Source organism: Zootermopsis nevadensis, unplaced genomic scaffold, assembly GCF_977971745.1.
Source record: "Zootermopsis nevadensis isolate Lab colony 2312 unplaced genomic scaffold, Znev_1.0 Znev_ptg000004l, whole genome shotgun sequence".
Taxonomy (NCBI): domain Eukaryota; kingdom Metazoa; phylum Arthropoda; class Insecta; order Blattodea; family Termopsidae; genus Zootermopsis; species Zootermopsis nevadensis.
Window position 1 is genome coordinate 8,110,789 of NW_028259136.1, and position 12,036 is coordinate 8,122,824.

The 12,036-nt window shown below is 38.8% G+C and overlaps 2 protein-coding genes across 4 annotated transcripts; both read left to right on the plus strand.

Moving 5' to 3' along the window:
- The first annotated feature begins 485 nt into the window (after window positions 1–485).
- LOC110838825 (pleckstrin homology domain-containing family J member 1) lies at window positions 486–3,085 on the plus strand. Of its 2 annotated transcripts, none has more exons than XM_087343089.1 (5): window positions 486–937; window positions 1,091–1,176; window positions 1,813–1,982; window positions 2,071–2,134; window positions 2,465–2,603. In XM_087343089.1, exons 1-5 carry the CDS (start codon window positions 832–834, stop codon window positions 2,501–2,503), a joined length of 465 nt encoding a protein of 154 aa, XP_087199215.1. In that variant the 5' UTR covers window positions 486–831; the 3' UTR covers window positions 2,504–2,603. The 2 variants fall into 2 exon arrangements, with proteins under 2 accessions (XP_087199215.1, XP_021938132.1); XM_022082440.2 differs by having other exon boundaries at window positions 487–937; window positions 2,530–3,085.
- A 109-nt stretch (window positions 3,086–3,194) lies between these two features.
- Window positions 3,195–8,277, plus strand: LOC147874837 (uncharacterized). 2 transcript variants are annotated; one of them, XM_087343088.1, is made up of 4 exons: window positions 3,195–4,796; window positions 5,395–5,523; window positions 6,266–6,847; window positions 7,884–8,277. In XM_087343088.1, the coding sequence occupies exons 2-4, from the start codon at window positions 5,440–5,442 to the stop codon at window positions 8,064–8,066; spliced, it is 849 nt and encodes a 282-aa protein (XP_087199214.1). In that variant the 5' UTR covers window positions 3,195–4,796; window positions 5,395–5,439; the 3' UTR covers window positions 8,067–8,277. The 2 variants fall into 2 exon arrangements, with proteins under 2 accessions (XP_087199214.1, XP_087199213.1); XM_087343087.1 differs by having other exon boundaries at window positions 3,195–5,523.
- The last annotated feature ends 3,759 nt before the right edge of the window (window positions 8,278–12,036 follow it).

Consider the following 12,036-nt stretch of genomic DNA (forward strand, 5'->3'; position numbering starts at 1 on the left):
AATTACAAACCTACAATTCAATATAAAATACTTTGTTGATATCATGAAGATTCATTGGTAAAAAAGTGGCTACCAGGATTTTGTATTGACATATCTATTGCCTACATATTCAGTGTTCAGCCTTAAAATAGATAACCAATAAATTATTCAATATTTGACTGTCCAACACTAGTTCTATCTGAGAAGGAACCTTCCTTCTTTGTGGCCTCATGATGGTAACAGATCCAGTTTTTGAAATGTATAAGTTTAAAAATAATTATGACAATGGATAATAATAATAATAATAAATAATTATGGTTACAACATACCATCATCCAATACATGCCCATTGCAATTCTAGACTGAAGCATAACAACATACATGCATATTCTAATAAAAATTTAAGCGAAGTTGAATAGTAACTAACCCTATTACCGACTGAACTATGTTATCGGCCTCGGGGCAGTTATTTATAGATGAATAATAGATGACAAAAGAATAAACACAGTGCATCGAGTTACTCATCGGCACATCTGCCATCCAAGCTGCAGTTCGCATCGGTCAGCGTTCAACAGATTTTTACGATTTATTCACAGTATGATAGTTTGAAATATGTAGGAAAGTTGGGCTAGTGATGTGGTCCGCAAGTAATTTGACGTGACAAGCTGAGCTAGTTTCGTTTTCTTATATACAACTATGGTATTTGGTATCGAAGCCTCTTTATGTTTGGTATTTCAGGGGGCGTATCCTTATTTTTAGGTTAGGGTTACTTGCGTTGTTTTCTTTACGAGTCGTCAGATACATCTGTACTTTATTGTAAATTTTCCCTAGACTCAAGCATATACAATACAAATGCGTTTCAATAACAGAGAACTTAATCATATTAGTCTGGGTGATGCAGAATTGGAAGGCAGGCTCAATCATCGCCGCCCACCTAGTGGCAATTTCAGCCAAAAAGGTAAATAATATGGACTTAACATTTTAATTTCACATAAATAAATGTCTTCATTGCTAGGGTATTGAAATTTGCAGTTGTTTGGTCAGCACACTTGATCTTTTCATTGCTCTTATCCAAATAGAAAATTTATAGTGCTTTTTCCTGCTGATTCAGGCTTCAAGGAGAGATGGTTTAAACTGAAGTCAAATCTACTCTTCTACTTCCGCATCAGTGAAATTGGAAAAATAGATGAACGACAGGTATGGGCATTCATAGTGGGATTAATATTCCCTTAAAATTTGATAAAATTATATATGCATATTGTTACACTTCATTGTATTTATGGAGTTTAAGTTCAGTTTATAAGTAAATTTTAGGTGTTTAATTTTGGTACACATGAATTGTCTGTTTAGTGGGCAGGTCAGTCTAAATCCCTGGCATCTGCCCAGTCGATCCATCTGTGTAGGAAGCTAATAGTGCACTCAGCTAATTGAGAAATTCTGCACCTTCAGTGCATCTGGAAAATTCATTATCATGTTCACAAGAGCTCGATAGTGTGTTTTTAGCCCCCACCCAACCCCCAAGCTGGAGGATAACACCCTCTGAACTGTCCTTGACTGCATATTTAATATATACACACCTACCCTCCTTATCTGGAGGCCTTCTCCTCCCTCCACAACCTGAGGACACGCCATACAATGGTGACATGGTACACACTTGAATTGTTTAATTTCAGACATATGAGATGGAAGTATCAAGCCCTTTGAGTATGTATAGTTCATGAGTTATCATTCCGCTCTATATATATAAAAGTGTAAGGTTATCACAAATTAACAACTAATGAAACTCGTTATAAAAATGAAGAATTTAGTTACAGAAACTTTGTACTCTTTCAGCCAGCTGGAGTATTTATACTGGAAAATTCCAATATCCAGTATGAAGTTTGTACAGGTGTCCCCTTTGCATTCTCAATGACATTTCGCGATGAGCCAGATCGAAAGCACGTGTTTTCTGGGCGATCAGAGGATTACGTCAATCAGTGGGTCACTGCTATGAAACAGGCCACGTATGTGAATCCAACACGAAGAATACTTGACATAAAGTACGCAGGCCTCTGTGTTAAATTACTGTAATATGTCCCTCTTCATTTTCAGGTATGGACACTGGAGATCTCAACTAGTTATTTTACAAACCAAAATCAATGCCAAAACTGGGAAGGTAAGAGTTGGTTTTATTTTATGTCTTTCTCACATTGAGACCCAAATACTTGCAACAGAAACGAGGAAAATTTGGATGTGTGGGTGTAGTTTTTACGGTGGTTCAGAAGAAGCCTACTTGGGAGTGTAAGTTGTTTAAATATAAATCAAGTGTTCCCATGATAGGGTAAAGCGTAGTCTAAGGAACTGCCTAAGTAAAGAAGAAATTCATGATTTCTGGATACCACTTGAAAAGGAGCTATACTTATTTTGCAGTGTTGTTTATCAGACATGGTGCAATATCTCGGAATACTGCAATCTTCAAAATTTATGCTTGTTACTGTTGTTTCAGGCTACACGTGGTGATCAAATTAGCATAATGGCAAATTAGTTTACATGAAGCATTTCCTCCCGCAGGATCCACTGTTGATGTATCCACACAACCGAGGAACTGTGCGAGACTTCCAGTCACACGGAAACAAGTCGATTGGGGCTCGTTCATCAAGTTTCCAGTGCCACTTGGAGCAGAAAGTAGAAATTGTCGAAGAAGAGACTGAAACGTTTCAGAGTAATCTCAAGAGAATAGAAGAAAATTTATGTCAAGGTCATTTGCAGCAAGAGGGAAAAAATGTTCCTCTGCCTCCGGAAAGGAACCTCATAGAACTGTGAGACTATCATCGATATTTTCCTCGTCAATTATGAGTCTCAAGTTCCGATTGGAAGCACAGATCAGTTGGATTCCTTCTGTATTAAAAATAAACAAGATGATAATGACTGTAAATCTGAATCGTATTAATCATGTAATTATACATTGAACAGAATTTTTCACAACCAAGGAAACCTAATGCATCGGTGACCCAAATAAATATAGGCCATAATTCATAACAAACTCAATGGAACTGTATTTTCCTCAAGAAGCTGATGGCTATTCATGTAATCAGGAAATTCCGCTATTAAATAACTGCTGTTATAATTGCTGTATAAACACATTTTTTAGTGCCACATACAAGCCTGTCTTTGTCACTTGACATTTACTTCCTGAGAAGTGGTCTAGCGGTCAGAACACTAGCCTTGTAATCCTGGGGTCCCTGGTTCAATTCCCGGTGGTGCTCAAATTTATAACTTGTGTTGGTCAAGGCCGTGGTCTAGGCATCACGGAGTTTTCCTCCGGGGGCTTCCCCGGTTTCTCCGTGGCATCCCAACAATTACTCCATTCACACACAGAAGAAGGCAATGGCAAACCACTTCTGGATCATCTGCCAAGAACGTATATGAACAGGTCCCAGTCCGAGAAAAGGATGGAAGGATCCTGTTCATATGGACCTGTCGTCAGACAGAACACTACAAAAAAAAAAGTATGTATTAGAAAAAACACACAGTTGACGCAAATGAAGGGAATGATCCAACTTAAATGAACCACAATACTGCATAATAAGTAATAAATGATTCCAACTTGCCTCACCATACACAATGAAGAATTTTAACGGAAGAAGACATCTGGAGTTACTTCAATTGATTTCAAAATGAAATAGTCGCATTTGGTTTCTTGCATCCCCATTTAAAAATGAAGCTGGTTACAACTAGGATTTGGAACTTCTATTCATGTATGGGCCCTGTAAACCCTTATTTGTATTAAGTATGGACTCTGTTTCTGGACGTCAAACAGGCAGAATAAGAATTTGATAATACTCTCATGCTTCTTGTAAGCATGAGAGTATTTCGAACAGCTGAGAAAAACGAAAACAGATATTACACTTTTTCAGGAAACCCTTTACATTCAATATCGTTTGTTCATACACATAAATCACGATTATAAAAAAAATTGGAGAAGTTTAATCTTCATACACTCCGAAAACAGATGTACGAAGATAATTTGGCTGATGCGAAGTAACATGTTTTCGAGAAACTGATAGTCACTCAGCTGGTCGTGAAATTTCCCGACCTCTCTGGATGACTCACTGCAGCAAATCACATCTCGAGAATCAATCAATCCAAACGGTTATATAATCATCGCCATGCGTGCTACACGAAGCACCCATCTCACTTCAAACATTTCATATCCCACTTAAACAAACTGCAGGTTTCTTCAACTCCTTGTTGAAACCGGTGTATTTTAGGCCTGAAAGCTAAATGTTTCCGTATATTGCAGAGTAGCAAGTTTGCTTCAGAATAAACTTTCTACGGTACAACAGAAACAACGCAGGATCCTGAAAACTTGTAGGCTATAGTAAAACTTCTACAATATATTTCTTAAAGTACGATATTTAATGGGGGCTTAATTTTGACGTAAATACGTCTATATTGAAGGGTCATTCGGCAAATGAGCGTAACGAAGATGTGTAAGATCCATATCAACAATGTGTAAATATGGACCGACAACAATGGTTATGTTACCTAAGAAACCAATTGTTACGTCATCTGTTTACTAGGCATTGTTGTGGTACATTATTGCAGTCAACAACAATGGTCAGCTTTTACATGAATTCCTACGTGCATTGTTGTAGTACCTAAGAAACCAATTGTTACGTCATCTGTTTACTCGGCATTGTTGTTGTATTTTATTATCGCCGTCAACAATCCGCTTTCGTCATTGCTGAAAGAGCTGAGCTGTGAGTTGTTTGTGGAACAAGTGCATCCTAGAGCAGATAATTTCGTGCTGGTAAAATCGTTTTAGAAAATCACAGGTACTTATCTTATATAACAATTATTACATTACATTACATTTAATTATATTTAGAGACGTATTTACGTCAGATTCTTCGGAACCGTGGTTCCACTGTCAACCTTTGAAATTTCCTTCAGTGCGTTCTCTTAGAGGTACGTTTATTCGAGCATAATTGTGTACTAGACATGACGTCATAAGTGTTACAATTTCCAACAATTTCAAGCGTCTATGCAGAAATCGGAGATACACCAAGCAACAGAATAGAATTTATTTACATTACGTTGCTACTGAGAAGCTGATAGTCACTCAGCAGGTCATGAAACTTCCTACTCCTTGTGGATGACAAAGATTCACTACAGTCAATCATATTCTAAGCCAGAAAGATCCCTCCCTTGCACTTAACAAAAATCAACGCCACGCGTGCTAATCGGAGCACCCATCTCACCTCAGACATTTCATATCAAACTGTAAGATGTTCGTCATTTAGTTTTGTTTCAACTCCTTGTTGATCCTATTGTCACAAAATATTCCATCTCCAACTACGTTTTTACACTTGCCACAATTATTATCTATTAAAATGTTACACTCAATATCTGCCGTTATTCCTAACCTTCCAGGAGAAAATACCTTGCTGGATAAAAGAGATTATCGGTCAAGAAAGCATGGCGGAAGTAATCTACAGCTACTCCACAAATGCCGTACTCTGGATCCTGCTCATGTATTTTATCATCATCCTCGTTATATTGGTACGTACAAGGTCACTCTGTCTGACTGAATGTGGCCTTATATTATTATTCGTACTGTTAATACCACATTTTTCTAACAGCAGAGAGAGTTATTATTATTATTATTATTTAGTGTTCTGTCTGACGACAGGTCCATATGAACAGGATCCTTCCATCCTTTTCTCGGACTGGGACCTGTTCATATACGTTCTTGGCCGATGATCCAGAAGTGGTTTGCCATTGCCTTCTTCTGTGTGTGAATGGAGTAATTGTTGGGATGCCACGGAGGAAAACTCCGTGTTGCCTAGACCACGGCCTTGTCCAACACAAGTTATAAATTCGGGCACCGCCGGGAATCGAACCCGGGACCCCCAGGATTACAAGGCCAGCGTTCTAACCGATATAATGTATTCTCTAACTTTTTCGTGTAATAGGGACTAAATACCAAATTTTGTCAAAATCAGTCCACTCACAACTCAACCAGATGTAGAGAGAAACATCTGATCCAAGGAATGATGAAACTATTGAAAAAGATGTTTCCTTCTTTCTACCCCCCTTGAACCTAGATCTGAACTCTTCTCTGAAAGTGCCAAGTGCATTGAAATAAAAAAGATTTAGCTCCCTCACTTAAATTTGAAGGGTGCAAATTGGATTCGCTCCGAGATAAGCCCATTGTAAAGAAACACTGAATTGGATTTGGATCTCTCCTCCAATATCATAATTTTGTGACACGTAAGTGTAAATGTTATCATTCTGGTCCTAGGCTTACAACGATGATCCCAAGGTGGTCGATGACTCCAAGGTGGTTAATGACCCTAGGGTAGACGATGACCTCGAGGTGGTTGATGACCCTAGGGTAGACGATGACCCCGAGGTGGACGATGACCCTAGGGTAGACGATGACCCCGAGGTGAACGATGACCCTAGGGTAGACGATGACTCCGAGGTGGATGATGACCTCGAGGTGGATGATGACTCCGAGGTGGATGATGACCCTAGGGTAGACGATGACCCCGAGGTGTATGATGACCCCGAGGTGGATGATGACCCCGAGGTGGACGGTGACCCTGAGGTGGATGACGAGCTCGAGGTGGTTGATGACCCTAGGGTAGACGATGACCCCGAGGTGGAAGATGACCTCGAGGTGGTTGATGACCCTAGGGTAGACGATGACCCCGAGGTGGATGATGACCTCGAGGTGGTTGATGACCCTAGGGTAGACGATGACCCCGAGGTGGATGATGACCTCGAGGTGAACGTTGAGCTCAAGGGAGACAAAGTGGAACGTCTCATCGAATATCTGAATGCCGGGATTAATGAAGAACGTGCAATATACAATATCTTGGTAAGTCGGAAGCCTGTACCGGCTAGAAGGTTTCCACTACCACATACGTGTCTTAAAGCCATGAACACACCAGATGATGATCACATGTGGCATTTTTTCTTCATAATTAATGGAACAGGGGATTTCCAAGTATGATTTTATGAATTCTGTCACTACATGTCCATTTAACCTGGAAATAGGGTCCTGTAGTCTGGTAAAAGTTACTAATTCCTTGCTGTCTCTACCTGCAAGGTGACTGATGAAGGACGCAGCAAGTTCCTTTGATCAGTTGGTCAATTCTGAATAGTTTGTTTCACAAGTCAAACTGAACGACCTAGGTTTGTTGTGTCAATCTTAGGTTAGACTGAACACTATTGTCGTAGGTTTCAATGCCTTCCAAGGCATGCGCGTCTACGTGCATGTTACTTCAGCAGCAAACAGATTCCTTATTCATCGCCATAATTCTCGCAATATCTTCTTCTCTCCAGGCGCTGCAGCCCGGAGTGGGCTTTGGCCTCCCTAATTCTCCCAATGTGTTGACAGGTTATTCATTCATCCAGACAAGTTAGTCTTAAGACTTATGGAAAGAGGTTACAAAGTATAAAATTATTTTCAGTAGTGCACTTAAACAGCTTTGAAGTCTGACATTTGAGAACTTGATTGGAAAGTGCCTGCACATTTCCAAATTTGTTAAAAGCAAACAATAACTAACTGTACATAGGACTAATCAAATCCATTTCTGCGAGTGGCAGTGACTGTTTGGGGAATATCAATGTATTCCCATAACCATGTGGGGGAATCCTCTGTTATTACATGATCACCTAAGCAACACCTCCCCTATGAAAAAGATCCCTCCCGCTTGCACTGAAAGCTGCCATCTGAGATGCCATATCCAAATCTGACATTCCTTAGAGCATCAGAATTTTTGTTCTGTGCATATCTTTCCTAATATCTTGGTACCTTGAAGCAGAAAATAACTCGTCATGTTCTATATATCATGCAAAATACCTCCTTCCCTAAGAGTGCGGATTATATTTAACATTTTTTACTATTCCAGGACAGGACGTTTTCTATACAGCAGCAGGTAATTAACGGACAACGGGTAATCGCAAGATATCTCCTAAGATTGATGGAAAATGCTAGCCGGAGGAACATGAATGACAGATCTACTTCCATGTCTGAAGTGTATGACTCCGTACATGGAGGAAATGATGAAGAGGAAACTGGATATTATGTGTGAGATCAGGACACAGATGAAACAGAGTCCGAAGTTGCTGAAGAAAATGAGGTGAGAGACAGTAAACAACAACAGACAAGGAACAGTTTCCAAGTTAAGAACAAGGCACAACCAAAATTATATTCCTTAACTGGCATTGGGGTGGGTTTCCCTCCACGTTGTTCCCTTCTTTCCCAAATCAATAGCAACGCATGACTACTCCAGACTCAATCATGTGTCATCGGGGACCGTGGCGAAAGGGCCCGTTATATGTCGCAAATGCACAGAGAAATAGTCTCACCCGTATTTCCCGATTATTGTGTACCAATGTAATCAGCGATATCTTGTCTGCTGAACCGTTGCCATGACAAAGTAACTCCTCACCGGATTGCATGAAACACGTTGATAGACTGAATGCAGACCATTGCTGTCAGACGACTCGGCTGTTACTGATGCCATTACCAAATTTCACATTCTGTGCAAATGCACAGAAAATAACTGCTATTTGTAATCTGTATGTTTGGTGAAGTGGTTCCATCCACAACAGTGCTGGAATACATTTGAAACAGTTTACTGTTCTAGGCTGATTCCGACATGCCTTCAGATATTCAGAGGACGAAGAGGATTATGCACGTTCTTACGAATCCCCCACATCATTAATGACGTATGACGAAGCAGAGCGAGAGAAGGAATCATCACACTTCCAGTGATGCTTCTGATTTGTAATATGTTGTTGTTTCTTGGCTATACATCTCATTCGTGGGTTTTTGCCGCCTCCGTTTCGGAGGTTTCCTGGTCTTGAAGCGTGCACGTGTAAGTAGTGAGTGACCAGCCCACTGACTCTTCACAATTTCTACTAAATCCTGATTTAACTGCCAGGGCAATTATTTGTAATATAGCAGACATTATTTCTGTCTGCGCAAACATTTATCTTACTTTAAAAGTGTCTTTCTTCTTCTTCTTCTTTCTCATCTCCCTTTTTGCCTTTATAGCGTCAGGGTTGATTCCTCAGTCCACCTCTTCCATTCCTTCTTATCCCTTGCTAAGAATTTCATCTGCGTTAAACTTTTCCCCTTTGTATGTCCTATTTCTCTAATAGTATCCAAGTAGCTCTTTCTAGATCTTCCTCTTGTTCTGGTACCCTCAACTCTAGCTTCCAAAAACTGTTTCGTCTGCCATTCGAACAACATGTCCAAACCATTTCAGTTGTTTTTCTTCCAATTTTGTTTTAAATTATTTAGTTCCAACCTCTTCTCTAATTTTGGTGTTCCTTAATCTATCCCTGCACATTTTCCCTATTGATTTTCTGAGACATTTCATTTCCACCGCTGTAACTTTAGATGAATATTTATTTAAGTTTCGCCAGCTCTCGCTGCCGTATAATAGTGTTGGTTCTATAACTAATTGGTAGAATTGTTTCTTGGCTTTTATATTCAATTCTTTCTTTCCAAATATTGTATTGTTTAATTGGTAATAAGCATTATTTGCCTCCTTTACCCTATTTAGGATCTCATTATCAGTTTTCCATCTTCAGTATTCGTAATTTCTCATTTCCACATTATATTTCCATGTCTCTTTCATCCTGTTCATAACTTTACTTTTAGTACTATTTATTCTTAGGCCTCTTAATTCCAATTCTTCTCTCCATTCAGTTATCGCACCTTGCAATTTCACTTGGTTGTCCGCTATTAGCACGATGTCATCTGCATATATTAGTGATTGTGTCAATATACTCCTCATTTTCCAATTACCTACTTTCGTTCTTGCTATTCTTCTTTTACGTATTTTGAGTATCTCATCCATCACTAGTATAAATAATAGACGGCTAAGGCGATATTTTCCAAATTTCCGATCTTCTTATATTGTCGAATGCAGATTTTAGATCTATGAATGCCAAGTATAGTTCTTTTCCTTGTTCTATAAATTTATCACATATATTTCATATTGAAAATATATGATCTTGTGTGTGTCTTTTGGGGTCTAAAAGCCATTTGCTCTTCTTGCAATTCCTCTCAATCTGATTACCAAGATCCTAGTGTATATTTGAAGTATTACCGAGGATAGGCATATTGGTCTATAATTTTCGCATTCACTTGAATTTCCCTTTTTTTAAATAGGTATTATTACATTTTTCTCCCAGTCCTCGGGTATTTTGTTTTCTCTCCATATTTGTGAGATTAACTTATATATCTTATCAGTAAGATGTTCTCCTCCATATTTTATATATTTGGGTGCTATATTATCCCATCCTGGTGCTTTCCAATTTTTGAGTCCTTTTATTGTATCTACAACTTCATCTTTTGTTATTTCTCCAGAATGATTTCTAGAATTTCCTCTTGGGGCTTGGTCTTTCTCCTCTCCTTTAAATTTGTTCTCGTAATATTCTTTCCGTATGTCCAAAATGTCTCCAGTTTCGGATACTAATTTCTGATCTTTGTTTTTAATGTTTCGGATTTCTTTTCCAAATTTGCCTCTCATTCGTTTCACAACCTTCCACAATCTATGATTACTTTCCCTATAGTTTTCCTGTAAGTCATTCCCAAAGTCTTCCCATGGTCTTGTTTTAGCTTCTCTTACCATCCTTTTGACTTCATTTCTGTTTTCTATATATTGCTGATGGTCATCATCTAATTTTGTATGAATATATTTCTTCCATGCTTGTTTCTTCCTTTTAACACATTCCTTAACTTCTTCCGTCCACCATCTTGTGCGTTTTGTTCCTGTATTTATTTTCTTTCTTCCACATACTTCTTCCCCCACTTGCAGTATACTGCATTTTATCATCTCCCAGCGTTTTTCTGGTTTCCATTCTTCTTTGTCTTCTAATTCTTCTTCAGTTGGTTCGTTCATCTTTTCAAACATCTTATTTTTTTATTCTTCTTGTTTATTAGTTTTTCCAAGTTCCTCTTTCCATATTTTCTCGTATCTTTTGCCCCTGCATTTCCTTGAAGTCTCTCTGAAACATGTATCCCCTATAACTACTCTATGGTCCATATTTAGTTCTACACCTCGAATTACCTTTATATCATTAAATATATATCTTAATTCCTTTCCAAATACTTCTAGCTTCTCTCCCTTGACCCTCAGATGTTCTTATGGATATAGAAAGTATTCCCAATAATCAAGTTGTTGTGTACACAGAACTCTGTAAGTCTTTTTCCATTTTAATTTCTTGTCTTTTCTCCATTATATTTGCCTATAACTCCGTGTCCAGTTCTTACAACATTTCCTACCCGGCTATTTAGGTCACCCATTATCAGAATTTTTCTTCTGCTCTCTGCTGTATTATTTGCAACTCTTTGGAGGTCATTGTAGAATTGCTGTTTTTCTATTATATCTGCGTCTTCGGTTGGTGCACATACGTGTACTACAGATACTTGTTCCTGCAATTCTAGATCCATTCTCATAATTCCAGAGTTTATTGGGTACCAGTTGCTGACCTTCTTATCTACCTCGTCATCCACTATAATCCCCACTCCCTCCTTTGCACGTCTTCCCATTTCCACTCCAGAGAACCTAAGTGTGATATAAGATAAATGTTTGCGCAGACAGAAATAATGTCTGCTATATTACAAATAGTTGCCCTGGCAGTTAAATCAGGATTTAGTAGAAATTGTGAAGAGTCAGTGGGCTGGTCACTCACTACTCACACGTGTACGCTTCAAGACCAAGAAACTTCCGAAAGGGAGGCGGCAAATACCCACGAATAAGATGTAGAGCCAAGAAACAACATATTACAAATCAGAAGCATCACTGGAAGTGTGATGATTCCTTCTCTCGCTCTGCTTCGTCCTACGTCATTAATGATGTGGGGGATTCGTAAGAATGTGCATAATCCTCTTCGTCCTCTGAATATCTGAAGGCATGTCGGAATCAGCCTAGAACAGTAAACTGTTTCAAATGTATTCCAGCACTGTTGTGGATGGAACCACTTCACCAAACATACAGATTACAAATAGCAGTTATTTTCTGTGCATTTGCACAGAATGTGAAA